The 20,928-nt window shown below is 34.6% G+C and overlaps 1 protein-coding gene across 1 annotated transcript in view; it reads right to left on the reverse strand.

The window, feature by feature from the left end:
• Positions 1–356: 356 nt before the first annotated feature.
• The window catches only part of zswim6 (zinc finger, SWIM-type containing 6), a 225,317-nt gene continuing 204,745 nt past the window's right edge, over positions 357–20,928 (reverse strand). The window contains exons 11-14 of the mRNA XM_039758708.1: positions 9,147–9,304; positions 7,609–7,772; positions 5,487–5,568; positions 357–3,051 (exon numbers count right to left, since the gene is read on the reverse strand). Coding sequence (XP_039614642.1) covers positions 2,189–3,051; positions 5,487–5,568; positions 7,609–7,772; positions 9,147–9,304 — 1,267 coding nt within the window. The 3' untranslated portion in view covers positions 357–2,188. The remainder of the gene's footprint in view (positions 3,052–5,486; positions 5,569–7,608; positions 7,773–9,146; positions 9,305–20,928) is intronic.

Raw genomic sequence — 20,928 nt, forward strand, 5'->3', positions numbered from 1 at the left:
CCAAATCCAGGCATGCACAGCTTGTAGAGACTTGCCGAAGAAGACTCAAAAGGTCCTATAAAGTACTGAATAAAGGGTCTGAATACTTAAATGTATGAGAGATTCCAGTTTTTGCTTTTTAATACATTCGCAAATGTTTGTGAATGTTTTCACTTTGACATTATGTAGATTGATGAGAAAAACCAGCAAATGTATCAATTTAAAACTAAATGTACAATACAAAGTTTGCAGAAATTGAAGGGGTCTGAATACTTTCTTAATCCACATTATATACAAAGACACATACACACTTAAACGTTTGTGTATGTTCTGAGAATTTGTTGAGAGTCATGTGGAAAAAATACTAAGGATCAACATTACCTTTCAAAAAACTAATTTTAATTAAAACAAAAAAAATTGTTGAATCATTAACAAGTTTATAAAACAGTGATTTAGTTACATAAATAAATTGATATCAGTGTATCAAATCTTAATTTCAACTTCATGAGCATGTTTACACTGGTGATGAAGTACAATCTTTTACCTATTATAATAAATAAAATGGAGAGCATGATTTCCTTTTTCTAAACAAAAAACCTACAAACATACCTCTAGCAAGTTCTCTAATGAAGGGAACAAGAGACACTAGACAACTTTTTGCACCAAAAACATAATAAAAACTGCTTTTTAAAGCACAAGATACAGAACCATTCAGCTAAATTAAAGACACTAAGTTGTAACCAAAGTTGGTTGGCTTTCATTTAATGAACAAGTTTGGTTGTTAGATCTCCAGTTTGGTTATTTTAAAGCATTAAGACAAGGCAAGATAGAAGGCTGTTCTTTTTTTCTCTTTTGTTTTTAGGAACTCTAGAGAAAAAGAAAAAGAAAATACAAGCATAAAATAAAACAAAAAGAACAGTCAGACCTACACAGCAACTTTCTGTCCTGCACAAAGTCAAGATACCAGCAGAGTATGTTAATGTTATTGTGCACAAATGGAGCTTTGATTCTTAGATTACTCTGAAGGATGGTAAGGTAATGTGGTCAGACCAAATTTCTACAACTGGGGGCGGTTATTTAGTAAAACAGGCGTTTTACTTACCTTTGCTAACATGTCAGTTTTTTTCTTTTATATTGAAATATTTCTAGGCTAGGAGGCACATAGCCCAATTCTGGCATACTGTTATTAATTGCTAAGGCTTGCTGCTCTGGCTTTAATGTTGGTTGTCTCTCTTGTCTATGGTGCCCATTACAAAGCTTTTAGTTGTTTTTTTATTTCCTTTTTTCCTTTAACCATGATACCAGTCCAATCATGCAATTTGAATAGGTGGCTCTGCATAGATGCCCAGCATATAAATTCACCACCTGAGCCAACCCTGAAGCAAGGCGCACTGTAGTCCTTCTGATATGTTTTTTGTTTAAAACCAAGCTACTGCAGCTTCAAGTATTTTGCATTACATAGAATATTCTTTATAAATTAGTTAATGTATACTTTTTCAATATTCAGACATATACTATAATATATACAGTACAATAAATGCTCTCATTCTTTCATTTTTGTATTTCTTTTTTTTTTTCTTTTTTTTCCCGAGAAATCCCTGAGAATGTATGTTGACAGTCGCTAAGTTTCCACATGCGCAAGCACTGTGTGCCATGCTTCCGGATGAACAGCACTGCAAAGCCACATGGTCAGCCTTGGAATTAATTAGATCTGTTTTATTTAGTTTTTTTCTCTTTTTAATGTTTTTTGTATTAATATACTGAAATGCAAACGATGAATTAAGAAGGAATAAAGCTGAATCCATATGAGGTACTTTTCACTTAGGATGGAGGTGTTTCGTTTGGTTTAAAGCCATTTTAATAATCTTTGAGGCTGTGAATGTATACAGAAACAACAGGAGAGCTATGTGGGCTTTTGCCACTTGACAACATATACTCAGTGTAAACCAAAACTTTTCTTGTTTTTAGCTTTAATCTCTTTCTCTCTCACTCGCTCTCTTTATCTCTCTCTCTCGCTCTCGCTCTCTCTCACACAAATAAAGAAAAACACACTTTCACAACATGACAATTTTCTGTTTTTTTTCTTTTGCGAACTAAACAGTTCTATACACATAATACCGGTGTGGCTCTGTTATTAATAGTTTTTTGTATTTCTTTAAGTTAAGAGTACAAAGGCAGGCTCAAGTAAAAAGTACAAGATGGAACTCCATCAACCAAATCTCTCCCGGACCAGCATCATTAGTTTCTTTTTGCCTTTGTAGATCTGTTTTAGGTTGTCAATAAACTGTGTAAACTGAATGTGTCCATCATGAGCCATTAAGAAGGTCTCTCGAGCCTTGCTGAGGAACTCAATAAATTCACTATAGTGCCGAGGGCTGATATGTGTGAGCCGTGAGTGTGTGGTGTTTATATATGCCCCAATCGTGGCATCCAAGAGCTGTCTTAAAGGGGCTTTGTCCAGTGACATTAACTTCCCAGAGTTTCTGCGCCCGTGAAGTGCTACCATACCTGGTGTTGTCAAAGTGCACCTCCGTAAAATGTCCGAGAGTACTGTGGCACACTTGACACTTTTGACTACCAGAGGTATAATAGCGGCGAGTTCATTTTTGCCTAGGGAGTGGCTCAATGCACAGGCCCATAGCACATCATTAATGGCAGGGTGAGTGTCCTGATTGTAACTCAGGTTGAGATGAGTCATGGCCAAGGTAGCCAATTTGTAGGCCCGCATCGGGTAGCCACGATGCTCCATGTATCGTGCAATGGTGAAAAGCTGAGTATAGCTCATGCCAGTGGTGGCGGCGTCCAACACTATCTGGTAGGCTGTCTCAAATGCAATATGGTCCTTTTCACAAAGCGTCAGAGCAGATAGGGCGCAGTTTTGAGGATCCTTCATGGCACACTGCAGGGCCAGAGTACGAGCACTACTTGCCAGGTTTTCCTGCTGATGACAATCCAAGTGCAGCCGGACAATGGTGCTATTTGACATTACTGTTGTGGCAACAATACTGGTGGCCTCCGTAGGAGTGAACAGGGTGAACCAACTTTGCATAATGCTGTCTAATGCATAAACACCTAAAATAAGAAAGACAAAATACAAAGAATCAAGATACATTGCAAATGCAGTCACCATTCACCAAATTATACTAGTTTTTTCTGGAAGTAATATCTCGGAATAGAAAATACAAATAATTTAGAACCAGCTCTGGCATAATCTAAAGTGTGAAACTCTCTGTATTATACCACGTACTATGCCATGCCTAACAGAAATATACAGTAATTTCTTCATGATTGTCTTCCAAGTATAAAAGACTGAACTGAAAAACAGTATACATTCTACATTGCTAGTAAGTGGAAAAAACTGGCAAGTTTTTTTGTTCCCCAGTAAACTTAATTTGTGTGCCACTCATTTAGATGTACACTATCCATGTAATTATCCATTATCTGAATCTACATATTCGTGCACAGATTTTGGGAAAATGAAGCCCATCATGAAATACAGGGAATCAAACATTCCTAAACAGTCAGTCTACTGTAAGACACATTCTCAACTATGCCAATTAAGTATTTCGAGTTATCCTAGAGTGACTTGTACATATTGACCATTTTCTAAACCCAGTTCAATCAATGAAATGGCCCCTGGAAACTTCTAGCAAAACCTGTGAGGCTTTTGACACATTTTGTTTAAATACAAAATAAATTGTACTAGATGTAATATACTATATCCCTCCAAAATTAATGCTGCTGAACCTCAAAATGCTCTTTTTTAGAAAATTACATTCCTTCATTAAAATAAGGTTACCTGAACTCTGTAGAATAATTTCTCATCTAAAACCTTCCACTTATGTCTTTGACCCAGTCCCAACAGGATTTTTAAAGACATCCCTGATATTCTAATTGATAGTCTTCTTGACATAGTTAACTCATCATTAGATAAGGGAGTCTTCCCAGATTATCTAAAGACTGCAATAGTTAGTAAATGACTCGTGAGTTAAAATAGAAAGAGGCCTGTTCTTGTTCTGATAGAGCTGAGTGCAGCATTCAACACCATATAAATCACCTTAGTAAAAGAGGAGGGGCTCTCTGCCATTGTTCTAAACTAGTTACAGCCTTACTTAACAGTTAGAAAATTCTTTGTTAGCTGTGGCGATTGCAGTAAAGAGATCCATGATATTATTGTATACGGTATACCACAAGGATCTATTTTGGGCCTGCTGTTACTTTCAATCTACATGCTTCCATTAGGCCAGATTATATCAAAACACAAGGTGAGCTACCACAGCTATGCAGATGACACACAGCTTTACTGATGTACAGCACCTGATGACCCTGCTGCTATGGGCTGCATCTTACTTTTATTTCTGAATGGATAAGTGATCGTTTCTACAAGCTAAATAAGGAAAACACAGAAATTTTAGTTATTTGTAAGAATGGAAATAATGAAAGCATTAGAAATAAACTTGATTCTTTAGAATTAAAAGTCAAGGCAGAAGTAATGAATTCAGGTCTAATCATGGACTCTGATCTAAACTTTAGTTCACATATTAACCAATCATTAGGACTGATTTTTCCCATTTAAGGAACACTGCAAAAGTTAGACCTCTTACAAAATTGCAAGATGCTGAGAAATGAATTCATGCTTTTGCTTTTAGTCAACTAGATTACTGTAATGCACACCTAACTGAACTACCAAAGAATTATATCAAAGGGTCACAGTTAGTAAAGAATTCAGCAGCAAAACTCTTAACCTGAAAAATAAAATATGAGCATATCTCACCAGTTTTATCAGCATGACATTGGTTAACTGTGTCCTTTAGAACAGATTTTAAAATACTACTAATGGTATATAAAGATGCCTTAAATAATCTTGCTCTTCTAATAGCAGTCTGCTTACTATACTAAGAGCCAACCATAAAAGAAATGGTGAGACAGCATTTTGCTGTTAGGCACCAAAAAATTACAGTAATTTTGTATTATTTTCTTGCATGCTATTTAATCATTATTCTTATCTAATCTAAATTAGTTTATCTTTGTTTGTAACTATTTCTTTGACATCTTTGAAAGCACTTTGAGCTATTTTCTGTGTATGAAAATGTACAAGAGAAACATAAAATGTTGTTGTTGCAGTATTTAGAATGCAGTAGACAACTGGTGGAACAACACAAATGCAATGCAGACTTGTGAAGAATGTACAAGTTTACATAATCTGTGGCAAAGTTAAGCATGGAGCCATGAGTTGCGAGGCAGATCATTAACCACAGCAACATCTTACCACAGTACATGACCTTATAACGAATTCCAAACTAAGTATTACTCAATTTCAAGATTTATAAAATTAGGTAGTATTACAAATAACCACCTAATCAACAGCAGACCAAAAAACAAAACAAACTGAAATGAACTTGAAAGAGACAGTTTATATACATATACTCAATAAACGTGGGGATAAATACATATTTATGAATTGTCTATAAATCCCATCCCAAAAGAAAAAACAAAGTTTTACTTGCCTACTTCTGTAGCACAAGTTACTAGCCACCGTACCATCTCTCTTCGGCGCCAGTTTAACGTTGATAACGTCATTCGCATTACCTAGACAGAGCAAAGGAATCTCAGTAAATCTTGCACCACATAAATTATCTATTTTAATTGTTAGCCTGTTCTTTAATATCTAACAGTGATACCATTTTAGTTTAAATAATCCATTAACTTCACCTTGTAGTCTGTTCCTTGATTATTATATATTTTCATTTATTACACTTTATAGTTTGCATATTTTACGTTGATTAAAGAGCTATAGAAAGTAAAGTATTTACACTTTTTTCTTAACCCACTGATTCAGGTGAGGTTTACTGATAGCACTTGCCCTGTGAGCAAGGCTAAACAGTCAGATGGATCACAATTAGTATAATACACACTAAATCATGCTAGGCTGGTTTAAAGATGCCAGCAATACTCAAACGATGTCTCTATATCGCTGGAAGGAGGAGACCCCCAAGAAAATGGCTAATACAGGTAAAATACATACAGAAAGTAAAGTTCAGAATAAAAATGGGGGCAATTTCTGCACATCACAACACTACCCTTATATTTACTTCCACGATTCCACCAATTACTCTGACATAAAAGTCTGATACACTATAAAACAATATTTTAGTGTATCAACCATGAAAGCTTCAAACATTAAAAAATACTAAATACAAAGAAAACATTTGATGTATTTGACGTTGTGTAGACGTCTTACACCCTTTTCTTGGATAAGTGTAGAGACATCTGCTGGGTTAACATTTCTGGGTCTGTAGTATACCAGTATAAATTAAAATTTGCTAGCCTTCTTGAATATGGAATATTTGTCCTTTTCAGCAATAAATGAAATAAAGTGATTCAGGACGTTCCCACAGGCCACTTTATAATCCAAAATCAACTTTAACAGCACAGTGCTGGTTACCATATTGTGGAACACTCAAGAAAACTGAAAAGAACAGAAAAATTCTACATAGAAACTTCTACCAGATTACCCGATAGTAATAGCACAGTAGACTGCCATTTGCAAACATATTTGATTGGGTTCAAGTCAGAACTTTAATTCAGATACCAATGAATGGTCACCTTTTAACTTCTAAGACACTCTAGCAATGCTTTGGTCCTTTTGAAAAGTGAACCTTCTCCCCAAGCTTCAGTTTTTTTAAAACACTAAAGTATACTTTCTTTTTCACATGTAGCTATCTGCATCAATTTATTTTTGGTTGTGAATAAATAATAACAAAAGTAAAATCTGTTAAGGGATGATTGGCATTTGTGGTTGGATTTAACTACAGTATATTTTGGACTTGGTTAGGACTAGATAATTGCTAGTTGTATAAACACAGAACTGAAAGAGAACTTAGTTATGCACATAACTGTATATTCTGTACTTTAAATAAAATTCATAATATTCCATAGTTTAAATTGAATACAACATAGATTTTGTAGTAATTAGAGAACAGGTTTAATTCAAAAGACAAGTGCTGCAATGTCTATGACTTTAGATCTGTGGATGTATATGTGTGCATACAAACAATTTTACACCAGAATATATGGTTTCAATGTAAGATACAAGGAGACAAGTGTGTGTGTGTATTTTTTATAAAGTGTGCAAGTCTCTTGTACAATAGTTATATAAATGGTCTAACTGCATTGACTTAAACAATAGCACCTTTAGGAGAAGCAACAAATAATTTTACGTTCTACTCCTTACCCACATAACCAAATAATATATTTTTCTCACAAAAAGGTAAATCTGGAGAAGAATGTTTGATTAATCAGATCACTCAAAATACATGTTCAAATATTTATGTGGCCTGCATAGTGCATCAGAGAAGACCCAGTAGGAAGAGCTAAAGGTTTGGTGCTCTATATGCTATTGATGCTGTTAATGATTCAAGCATCAAGCGTTCAAACATCTTTGATAATTCAACATTTTACTTTCTTCCTACCTCCGCTCCAACTAATCTGTTTACAGAGAAAATATACCCCCTGCAATGCAACATATAACTCAAGGTAATTAATATTTCTTAGTAAAAAAATATTCACTTTAAATGACTGAAACTCCTAACATCTTCAGCACCCTCTCAGTTTTTATGCATAACTTACCTGAAGACCCAGTTCCAAAGATACTTTAAGCAGAGTAATATCTGGTAAACTGTCCATGAGTGTTGCTATTTTAAAAGCATCTTGGGCAAGTTTGAAGATGTGTGATGAGGAGTGGATATTTTTCTGAATAGATTCCAATACTGTTTCAAGCCTACGACCATCACCTAAAGAGAAAGCATAACAAAAATGAGCAGGGCATAATATGTTTACAGTTAATTTGTATAGTCAACAAAATAACTGAAGACATATAAAAATAACCTGAACCAGTTGCAAAGGTGCAGGACTGATCTAAAAAATGAGTGAAAAAGATGGAATTAATGGGGGGATATGGGGGAGGGAGAGGGGCATTGCCACAGATATTTTTATAGGGCAATGAAAAAGTGAAGTTGATCACACTGTTTCCAGGTATAAAAAGTTTTCCTTCCAGTTTGGTTCTTGTACCACTTACCTGTGGTCTTAAAAAGAATATTGTATTTAGCACCTTTATGGGTAAGCAGCTAGTGAGGGGTATTGATTTCTATTTATTTATTTATTTTTTTAAGTTTGGACTCAACAGAGTTCAGATTCAACATCTAAAATATGATGTTCACCACGCGCTCTTTTTGGTGTAATAGTCCTTTTTTTTTTACTTAATTGTTTTTGAATGTAATCACATCTACTTTCAATGACTGACGTTCTATTCCTGATTTTGAAAAGAAAGGCACTTAAACTTAAATACTTTTTGGATTTTGTGTTTCCTTTTCTGAACTGGGTGTTAAGGAGACTGAAAGAGCTCTTTTGAAATTTTGAAATAACTTTAACGAGGCTTTATGTTTTTCAACATGCAGTGGAGGGAGCAGGCAAATAGGGAAGAAATGAGTTTTGTTGATAAATCTAATTAAACTTGGAAAGAAAAACTGAGGAACATCATAAATTGGAAGATTCTCCACCAAATAACGTACTACATCAATACACCAGGCACTTCAGTAGAAATTATACAGTTGTACATAATATATGTTAAACAACCTATCCTGAGCAGATGCATTTTAAGGAAAATACAGTCAGTTTTGGCATCTGTAATGAGATGTGCTGTATAAATTAAAAAATTACAATCTGTCAGTCTCCATTTCATGTGTTTCCAAATTAAAGTGCCATTCTTAAAGCATGCAAAATTTAAATATTAATTTTTTTTTATGAATACTTATTTGTATATTACATTCAAAAACAAGGATTTGCTTTTACTTATGGTTTTATTTAATTTTAGCAGTTGGTAAAATACATGTTTCAGAGTTGATTTTCTAATAGGTTGAATGGTTCATAGATGGCAGGAATCTTTCAGATTGGCCTGTGAGAAGTACATTTTGATGGCATGTCTATGGCAACTGAATGCCAGAGGCTACCCTGAAGGAGCACAGTTTTAAACACTGCAGCAATACTTGAAACATCTCATGCAAGCAGGTGAAAGACAGACATCCCGAAGAAATTTTTTCACTTGAGAATTCAAACTACCTAGGAATACAAAAATGCAAAAATAATGCAAACAGAAGTGGCCTTCTTACCTTTTGCGGCTGTTAGCATTGTAGACGCCAGCTCACACTGCTGTGACTCAATGTGGCTCAGAGTGAACCAACGGGGGTACCGATTGGGAACAACAGATGCAATGTGGTGAGGCCGGGACATGTCTCCCGTAGGAGCTGAAGATTCCAATACTGGTAACCTATTATACACAAGGTAAAGAAAAACACTAAAATAAAATATGTTCATGCCATCAGAATTAGTGCCAACAATCTTTCAAAGCAGCACTGTAACAAAAAAATCTACTGTCTATGGAAGAAATAATTAGACATTGCATAATTATTAGTGCTAAATAAAGGACAAACAACAGAACTAGAAAATGAGTTCACATTATATATTTTTGCTTTCCTATTATGAAATCTTTGCATTTACTGTTAATTAAACAAACTAGAATAAGGTAAATAAATATTGTCAAAAAAGCATTTGCTGGGTTTTTGTCTACCGAACTGAAGTCCATTTTATAATATTGAAATTTTCCACAACAGCAGCCTCTTTCAAAACAGTGTTTTCTCATCACAGGATATAAAGTGCACAAAAGGTTCTCTGGCCTGAATGACTCAAAATGTACTCAACTACCATTGTTTTTGGGTACTCACTTTATGCTCTAGTGAACAGAAATCCATGTTGTTTAGACAGAAATTGCCTGAAACCCCAAAAAATCATCATGGAGGCTGTAGAAATGTTATGCAGTCCCTTTATGCAAAGTAGTGATGGAATGCATATCTCTTTGGGTAAGGTTTACTAAATAAACCATGAGTAGACCGTTTATTTGGGAGATTGAGATTATTCCTCTCTCTGAGGTTGTAGAGGTACAGAATGTAAGGTGTTCTTTAAGAATCACAGGAATTATAATTGTGACCCATAGTATCTTCAGAGGACCACCCCTTCTTCAGAAAACTTGTTCAGGTTCACTCCACAGATGCCATTTTAGTCTGAAATGTTATGACTAAGCAAGCTACTTTAACAGATTAAAGTTATCCCCATTCTTCATGCTCACCCTTTAATTTTACATGGTTTACTACGGTGCAGAAAATGCTTATTTAGTTGGGATATTTAACTGATGTCAATAAATACATAACATATATGAAACTAATTCACAGTTTTATCCATGTATTCATGGGTAGACATTAAAGGATTTGCTTTTACTTGCTGTTCCTTTACTTGATAATATTTATTGCCAAAATTTTACAATACGGGCTTTCTGAAGATAACCAATTCCTGAAAACCCCTTTGTAAGGTGAATTTGTATAGCACGGATGGATGGATGTAAAAAACAAACACCTACAGTAATTCTCATTAATTTAATGGAACCCCTCTTTAAGCGTTCTCTCTTCAAAAATACTTATGTTTTAAAAAAAAAATACCAAATACATGAAAATTGACAGTTTAATATTAACATTAGTAAACCAAAACAAACAAATAAGACACCTTCCCTTAATAGATAATTGTTTAATAAGGCTGTTTATTTTCACATTATCGCTTCACATTTCACATTCAAATGAATGATCAGCACATGTGACAAATTGAGTGAGCTATACTATGTAATTGCATGAGTACACCTCATAGTAGCCTGCTAAACAGGGCTGACCTGCATTGAAGGCTACAGCAATTGAAGTCTCTCAATGCAGCATCAATTGTGAATAGGGAAAAAAGTGATTCCCATAAGAAACTTGAGTCTTGTCATTTATGATTTAAAATTGCTTCACAAATTCCAAAGATCAATTTTTTTCTAACTTTGTGATCTCTGCTTTCTGTTTTCTTAATAACACTACAGTATTTTAATTTCAGGAATTCTATAAGGAAGCTTAGAATATGAAACATTTGCCCAAAATCAAAATGGAAATGTTACAAGGATAACCCCATTTGTGTTCCTCTTCAAATACCCGCATCCTTAACAAAAGCAGCATTCAACATCAGCAACAATCAGCTGATCTCTCACCTCTCCTCTGCACACCTATCACTTTAAACTAATGATGATGTGTTTGTGAGTGAGACAGTCTTTGTGCCAGCTCTCTCAAATAAATGAAACAGCTATCGTATCTGAAGAGATGGAAGAGTAGTACATTTTTTTTGTTTGTCTTTTAAATGAACCCAAAAACAAACAGACTTTATCATTCTCTCCTGCTTGTGCAGGTGATGTGAATGCAAGTATCTGATTGTTGAATTGATGTACGTAAAGATTATAATGAAATGAATATATTTAATTAGGAATCAATTTTTAATCAAACTGAAACCTGATGAACTGAAATCTAATTGCACTGCAAAATTTCCGTCCCTAACTTAAAACGTGATTGCAATTCAAGAACACCTAGGCCCATTCCAACCCCTTTTACAAGTTGAAAGCTGCAGTGAGCTGTTCTTGAAATGACTAAACATGATCAGGTGTTAGCACTAGTTGTACTCATTTGAAAATTGTTGTAGATTTGGTTGTCAGCTTCATTGTGGTTTGGAAGATGAACAAATGTATTAAATAACTTTCTTCATACATGAAAATGTGTAAAGCTGTTGTTCATAATTTGGAGGAAGCTGTATATAGATCCAAAACAGCGATAATCAGTCCATTATTTGTAGGGGTATGAGTGACTGCATGAGTGGTGGGGGGAAGGGGTCATATAAAGATCAGCCAGTTGAAGTTATCCATTTTCAAATAAGGGTTTAATCCAACACTTGCATTTACTTTTAATAATTATACTGCAGTTTTTTAGCTATAAAATATTTATTCTTTTTTTGCTTTATTATGAGAAAAAAAATATTTTGTAGCATTATTATGATAATTAATTAAAAAAGGAAGCCATTAGGTGGGGGCAAGCTTATGTGAGTGCTGATACATGCAATGAATGTCATATTCCACACATCCATATTGAAGTTTCAGTTTTAGCTGATACAATTTGTCTTTAGTTCAGCCACTATATCAGACATCTGTCCACCATTACAAAGCAAATAAAACAAATATGTATATTTTTGGAAAAAATGTTTGTATATTTGTGCACATCCTTTAACTAATACGTTTTAGAAGTACCTGTTGGTTTGACTATGCCAATAAGTCTGTTTGGACAGGTCCCAATTAAGTTGGCACACCTGGATTTTACAATTTCCAGCTTGCTCAAACTGGAAAATGATTTCCTATGCACATCCCTCTTTTAGCAGATCCTAACAGAGAGAAGGCAAAAGGCTTTGCACCACAAAAGTTTAACATTTGGAGCTATTCATTTACTCCCATATCCTGACCAGCACTCTGGCTCCCACTCTAGTAAAGGGGCCTCATAGCTGATGCTGCTTACCATCATTGTTGACAGCAGGTAAATGCTGATCATTTCTGAGTAACAGTGCTTACTTAACAGTTATCTCTCCAGTACTGCCACATATACAGAATACATTAAGAATTATTTTATATCATTCTACAGATCTTACCTTCCAACACAATTCCATAGATCTTTTCATAGCGTATGACTATGGTTATCTCTGCCTTATGCAGTTTACAAAACACAAGGGAAAAATCCTACGGAAAATTCTTTATTTAGAATTATTCCAAATCACTTCATTATCAGGTGATGTCAGGTGTATATGTTACAGTATGTACATGACTGGGAATATGACATGAACAAAGTTGCACCTACATTAAAGCATATGCATACCCATTCGATCAAGACATTTAACAGAGTTTCAGTTATGTTTAAAAAAATTCTGTATTTGTATTTCACATAAATACTGTTGCTTGCAAAATGTTACTAAAAGTAAAAATGTCTGACATGATGACTCTCAGTTTTAATCTTTATATTACAAACAAACACAAACCATATTGGTATGTTTTTAGTTTAACAAAATCTAGAAATCTCACTCTAGTTCTTTCAAAGTTTAAAGCCTTAGCACCCAGTATACTGTATATCCTAATGACACATTGATTCTTTCCAATACAAAAGCCAAATCTAGAATGGAAAAATATACAAAAGCAACTCATAACATTTCTCTGTCATATACATAAAACACCTACTTGGCAATTTTATTTATTTTTTTTTGAAAAATGCCACTCTTGTGCAAAAAGAGTCATAGCAATGTTAAATATTGTATAAAATCCTCTTACAGTAAATCAAACTTTATGAATTATCTCTTGAAAACTAAAGTGCAACATGCCTTTAGAAAGATACTTTGCAGACATTCAGCTTTTCCCTCAACTTGAGAATAACCAGATAATTAAGCCCGTCATCTACCTAAAATGCTAGCTTAGAGAGCAGAATTTATACCATTGAGATCTGGGACATGTGCCATCTGCCTGAATTGGATGGGTTACTGTACCTGCCTTTTAAATTTGCTCTCTTTTTCTTTTATAAGCATTATAGGTCATACTGGCATAGTACTTGTATAGAATGATGCTAGAAAATTGCTAGCAGGATTGTAGGTGCCGATTTTATTACAGTATAATGTGACAGTAAGTCTTGTTTAAAGTCAAATGTGCTATTTAAGCATATATTTGAACTGATTGAGCACAGAGGATTTTGGGTGTTTTTTTTCCTTTCTCTACACTTTCTCCTCCAACCTGTCAAAATCCTTTCTTTGTCAAAAAGGTAAAATAAGCAGACTTTTTCAGCTAACCAATAACATTTCGGGGTGAAACAAAAACAATAAGATTTTAGCCAAAAAACACAAATATACTCTCTTTTTTGCATGAAGCCTGCTTTCCAAAGCCCACTTTGGCTCATGAAAGTATGCTTAATTTAAAATCCAAAACTTCTATTCTCCAAAATATGAGTGGGAAAATTCCTGGCAGATTAGACATTCCATTTCTGCTTTGAACATGCATTTTAAGACTAGCAGTGTTACACTTACAGTACCCTGACAACACGGTTATAGAGTTTATATTGATCTATTTTTAAGCAATGTCGCATGTTAAATGGAAAGATGTCAAATTAGTAATCATATTCAGCATTGTCTCTGGTCTAAGTCTGGAATGTCACTGTGGTTTAAGATACAGCAGCTTCACTGAGTGCTTTGAACATCAACTTGGTTCTGGTATGAATTTTGTATAAACCAATTTGCTTTGTCATTGGAACAGAACAGTCCTTGCAGTGTGTAAAAATGCTTACCACCCATTGTTAATATGCTCTTCAAATAAAATCCTGGAATGAATGAGATAATTACTTGGTAATGAATAAATCAACAGTGAAATACAATATGGTGTGCAACCAGGGACCAAACAGTATATTTTCCTCAAAATACGTAACGGCAACAATATCATTTTGTGCGGTCAGTCTAGGCCGGTATTGAGAAAGAGGTTTGAAAGTAATTTACTTCTGCCTAAAAATGCAAAGCAACTGGTAAAATTACCAGTCTCTTAAATCAAAAACTAATAGACATTCAATAAAACAGGAGTCCAGTCAAACTCAGAAAAGTGAGTGTGTGTGTGTGTATACTGTATTTTCAGCAAACCACACTTATTTGTCATTACAGAGAATGAGAAGTATACGCAAGATGCAGGATCTGAACTCATATAGCGACTTCAAAGTTCAGCTTCTGAGCTGCAAGGCTGCACTGTTTGATGTAGGGAGACTCCCCAGTGATTCTCCTAACCCAGTTTTTTAGTTCAGAGTTTTTGGATTCAACAGCATATCCTGGTTTAAGTGGCAGCAAAGCAGAATTGTTCACTGAAATAGCCTAAAGTAAAAGAAATGCTTAATCTAAAATTGGCATTTAAAGGCATACACATGGTAAAGATCATATACTGCATACCTTTCAGAGAAACCATTCAAATTGGGCATGGATAACAGAAGACCACATTTAATCCTGTTTTGTTACAAGCCCTTTAGTACAACTGTATTTAACAGCATGACAGGGCTTGGCTGGGCCATTCACAAAGAAATAAATGACTGGTACCTATGAAGAAGATAGACTTTTTCAGCAGATCCTGAAACAGAATTTCACCCTAGGCAAATAATTAGCCTTTTAAGGATTCTGTTTTCTAAAAACTATACATATAACACAGTACTCATTAATACCTAGAAGAACAACAGATAGCTTAAATTGCCTTTAGCACTCAAAGTAATAGTCTAGAGTCTTGTATTATATTATAGATGACAGACACATTTTATAATGCAGGATAAATTGCAAGGAGTAATTTTGCTCAAACAAGTGTCTGCTTGCAAGAGACTGGGTGGGCCATAATGAGCAGGTGAAGGCTTTCTTTTGGGCAAATGTTTCAAGTGCACACATAAGTAAGTTGACATTATTGCTGAAATTTGGAAATAGGAAATATATAAAAAAAACTGTTATGTCTTATAATGAATTATGACACTAAAATATTTTAGAACCTTGAACTAAAGATAATGATATCTCACAGAAACACCAAGTCCTTAAAGAAAAATTGTAAGCCCTCTGAAAAATGTTTTAAGTTAACTTTAATAAAGTGGGGGCAGCTTTGCATTTATACTCTAAATTCCATATTTTTATTGTTTTAATGACAATGCTCTATATCTGCGTATGCTCCCAACCAACTAACCAACCAAAGACAAACTTATATTTAACATTTTTTTATATTTAGCTTCTTTCTTTATACAACCCCAAATCAGAAAAAGTTGGGACAGTGTGGAAAATGTGAATAAAAAAACAAAGCAGTAATTTACAAATTTCCCTTAACTTTTATTTCATTGCAGACAGTATGAACACCAAGATAATTCATGTTTTTTTTGGTCAACATCATTTGATTTGTAAATAAACATCCATTCTTGCCATTCAGGCTTGCAACACATTCCAAAAAAAGTTGGGATGGGGGCAATTCAGGGGTAGTAATGAGGTATAATAACTAAATAATGTGATTTGAAACTGGTGATGTTAACAGGTGATTGCATGATTCGGTACAAAAGCAGCATCGAGGAAAGGCCTACTCCTTTAGGAGCAAAGATGGGCAGAGGATCGCCAATTTGCCACCAAGTGCGGGCAAAAATCTTTGAAATGATGAAGGAAAACGTTCCTCAAGGACAGATAGGAAGAGATTTGGGCATTTCTCCCTCTACAGTGCATAACATAGTGAAAAGAATCAGGGAATCTGGAGAAATTACTGTGCGCAAAGACCAAGGGTGCAAGCCTAAACTGAATGGCCGCGATCTCCGAGCCCTCAGAGGGCACTGCATTAAAAACCGTCATTCATCAATAAATGATAACTGCGTGGGCTCAGGACTACTTCAGGAAGTCACTCTCAAGCACTACAGTACGTAGTTACATTAGGAAATGCCAGCTAAAACTGTACTGTGCCAAAAGGAAGCCTTACATAAATAGTGTCCAGAAGCGCCGTCGACTTCTCTGGACTCTAAGGCATCTGGGATGGTCCATTGTGCAGTGGAAACGTGTATTGTGGTCAGACGAATCGGTTTTTCACATCTTATTTGCAAGAAATGGACGCCGTGTGCTGCGGACCAAAGAGGAAAAGGACCATCCAGACTGTTACCATATACAAGTCCAAAAGCAAGGGTCTGTCATGGTATGGGGTTGTGTCAGTGCCTTCGGCAAAGGTAACTTGCACTTCTGCAATGGCACCATCAATGCTGAGAAGTATATCTCAGCTTTGGAGGAACAAATGCTGCCTTCAAGACAACGTCTTTTCCAGGGACGCCCATGCTTATTTCAGCAAGACAATGCCAAACCACATACTGCACACATAACAAAGGCATGGCTGCATAAGAAGAGGGTGCGGATGCTTGACTGGCCTGCCTGCAGCCCTGATTTGTCTCCTATAGAGAATGTTTGGCGCATTTTGAAACGAAAAATGCGTCAACGAAGACCCTGTACTGTTGCGCACCTAAAACGTTGTTTGCAGGAAGAATGGGACAAACTAACACCTGCAACACTTAGTCACTTGATTTCTTCAATGCCTAAACGTCTTTTAAGTGTTGTTAAAAGACAGGGGAACTGTGCAAAGTGGTAAATGCTGTACTGTCCCAACTTTTTTTGGAATGTGTTGCAAGCCTGAATGGCAAGAATGGATATTTATTTACAAATCAAGTGATGTTGACAAAAAAAAACATGAATTATTTTGTGTTCATACTGTCTGCAATGAAATAAAATTTGAGGAGAATTTATAACTTGCTTTTTTCCTTTTTTATTCACATTTTCCACACTGTCCCAACTTTTTCTGATTTGGGGTTAATGAATATAAAAACTTTGTTTTATTTGTCTTTTTCTATATTTCTATTATTTATTTCTCATCCAATTTTATTTTTCAAATTCTTTCCCACCAGCTTTCCTGCTGCCAAAAAAAAAAAAAGTTTATAGCATTCTTTATTCTTAGTGGCGTCTCCCATTCCAGTCCTGAACAAGTGCGACTCTGCTTGCAGAAGATCAGATGTATTCAGAGAGTATGGCAACAAGTAAGAGGTGATATTTTTTCATACTTTTTGTAACCATACAATTGAAGCTACAAAAGGGCAGATGAATGAAAACCAATGAAATTATAATATTATACAATTTAATAATAATACGTAAATTTCACCATTATTTTATAATAATCTGTGTAATGATGCTAAAGTTTGTGATATACAATTTATTGGAATGAAAAATTAAGTACATTTTATTAGTACATGTATGAAATGTAATGCAACATAAGACATTTTAAATAAGATGAGTTTTCTTATTTGTACTTTGAAAATTAAAAGAAAGAACATGTAATTTACCATGAAATGTACTGTGTTCGCCTTTGTTTATCAAATTTGTTTTGTTTAAATATTTAAATTAAAATTATTGTACGAGCTAACATCTTGTGAACAAAATGACATTTTATGTTATTTTCCTGGTACTTATTTTAGACAGGCAAGTGTTACATAAAATTTGACCAAACCATATATAGGTCAAAGAATGCTGAATTTTTCTATGTAGATTACCTAATTTTGTAAACTTGCCTTTTCTCAATTAGAAAGCTACAAACTAGAAAGACAATAAGAAAAGGGAAAGACCGGGAGGATGGGACAAGCACTATGGGCTCAATATTAAACTGGTAAACTCACACTTTCTGGTCTTGAGGCATATAAAGACATATTAGCTTAGCTTCCTTTTCTGTTACTTAATGCTTTTATATAATTACAAAGGATGTTCTAGTTCTAGCCACCTCCAAACATGAAATTAATTAAGTGAGGTAGAGAATGCATGCATATTTTAATATCAGTAAACAGTACATTAAATATGAATTTTAATATTAATTTTATTTTTAAGTAATACTAAACATTTCCTTACAGTCTGATTCATATTTAAATAAAAAATGATAATCCCTTCACCATCTTAAAGTGTTGTAAACCAAGTATACAGTTTTTTCTGAATTGCTTTTTGGAATAATTGCAGTGTGGTATACGACAAGCATTTTTTGTATTAATCAATGTACATTAATTGGATGAATGTGCCACAGTTCTGACAGTGTGTTTGCACATTGCTCAACACTGAGCCCCATAGTCCTCAGTTCATATCCCAGGCCTAAAAATTGCCTGTTTAGAGTCTGCAAGTTCTCTCCCATGTTTTTGTGGGTTATTCACCAGGTACTTTGCTTTCTTCTGATATCCCAAAGGTGTACGTGTTTGTGGTTGGATGAGAGTTTTTACCCTGAAATGAACTAGGGAACCTGACCATGACTATTTCTGGCCTTGTGCCAGTGCTGCTGAAATAGGCTTTGACCATATGTGACCCTTAACTGGATAAACAAGTCAGAAAATGGATGCATGAGTGTTTCCTTATTACTATCCATAAATACCTAATTACCTAAAATGTAAAGTGGATGAAATAATTATCACCTCAAGCTATAAATTAAATTGTAGGTAAGTGGTATAACTTGGTTTTTGATGTTTTTATAACTTGCATTTTTTGCTGTTGGTTTTAATGATAAATTTAGTAAGTTTATCATCTTACAATGGACTGTAAATACATACTGCAATTATAAAATCTTTTGTGTGCAGAACGGCATAGCATAAATAAATATGAAAGAGCACAGGCAATTCCAAGAGTACTATTTTATCACAAATTATTCTTTCACCTAGGAAACATCACTCTGATAAGTCAGATATTATGGTATACAAACTTATTTCAAAGATGCTGCGTGCTGGTCAGTGATCTGGAATTAACATAAGAATCAAGAAGGGCTTGAAACATTGGTTAAACAAGCATTTTTCAGTGCCTATCGGTGCTTTACTGGATCTGGCTTTCTTTGACATTTAGCTTAGTAATCAAAGCAATGTGTATGGCAAAGGTAAAAGTTTTTTTTGTAATGATGAATCTTGACAAAATTGGTTCAAAACAGGAATGCATTTGTGCAACGTACAATGTTATAGTGGGCATATAAAGGCTAAAACCAAGTAATATTTTGGAAGGACATTGATATTAGGTCTCTACAGAAAATAAAATGCAGCTTGATTTAAATGATGCAAAAGTGTAAAATAATCTTAATAACTGTGCTGAACCTATGGTTGCATTCTTATTAAAATATTTTAAATGTGTCTTTATGATATCTTCCAGTGCCTAAAATGTAATGTACTACTTCAAATTGCTAGAAGCAAGTACAGAAACAAATCTTGGCAGTTTTACTTCACACTGATGGTTTGAATTTAAAGTGCAATATTGGGTATGCAACTGTAAATTGATAACAGGGAAAAAATGTACATCTAACATAACTTTCTATATTTTCCATATTCTAAACAACAGGTCTTTTAGGCTATGACCATACCATGGCACATCCTTTTTAATCCTGACAGCCTTTTGATATATACATACTTTTAACATGACAAATGGGTATCCACAACCACAACCAAGAGGCCTCATCTACTAATGTCAAAAGGACGCACACAAATTATTAATGCTTTCTAAAGCAAAGCTGCCATGTGAATGTCTTCCACTTCTAGCCTTTGCTGACATTTGCCACAAGAGACTTCCCTGCTGTGTCTCAGGAAAATGTATAAATAAATAAAAAAGTCAACTGAACAGTGTTACCTTGCTACTGTGCAGCATTGGTACTATTGCACTGACCTGGTTTTCAGTTAGAAAGTGATACAGGAAGGGTTGTGCCTCTACAAAGGATTATGTAGGAAGCAGAAACTATTATTAAAACTTGACAGGTACCCTGAACATTACAAGCAAGAAATATTGAACTATAGTGATCAATACTTGATGTTTCTCCAGTTACATATGTTGTGAAAGTATAGCAGAAATTACATATGTGTACTGCCTCATAGTTTCATGCCTCTGATTAAATCTCAACACAAGTACTACAGGCACCTGCCACCCTAAAATGGATAAGCAGAAATGGATAGATGGATGGATGGACTACAACTTCCTTGGTAATTCATTTCCTAAATAATATTAATTATGAAAGCTTGTCATTAATACAGCTTGCACACTAATTTTTGTTAAACTGTTGTGACATCAGTACAGTAAGTTGATTGTACCTTTTAAAAACTATAGAAAGCAGAATGCATTTGTAGTCTCTCTAAATCTAAAAATGTTTAGAAATTACATGGACCACAAAGCAATGAACTTAGCCAAGCAAGAAATACCTTTTCTGTGTTGTATGTCATGAATGATTTGACAGAACACCAGTATTTACTGCAATGGTGTAAACGAATATATTAGTTTACTTCATTCCTTACATCATTTATACAGACTATGTATAAAGAATATTATTGATTTACTTTGACAGGAGTTTGATTTGTAAATATGACTGAGTAACAGGAAAGAACTCTAATATGCCTAAAAAATAGATTCAATAGAAGATATGGCAGCTTATTTCCTGTACCCTGTATTTTTGGA

This window comes from Polypterus senegalus, chromosome 7, assembly GCF_016835505.1.
Source record: "Polypterus senegalus isolate Bchr_013 chromosome 7, ASM1683550v1, whole genome shotgun sequence".
Lineage (NCBI taxonomy): Eukaryota > Metazoa > Chordata > Cladistia > Polypteriformes > Polypteridae > Polypterus > Polypterus senegalus.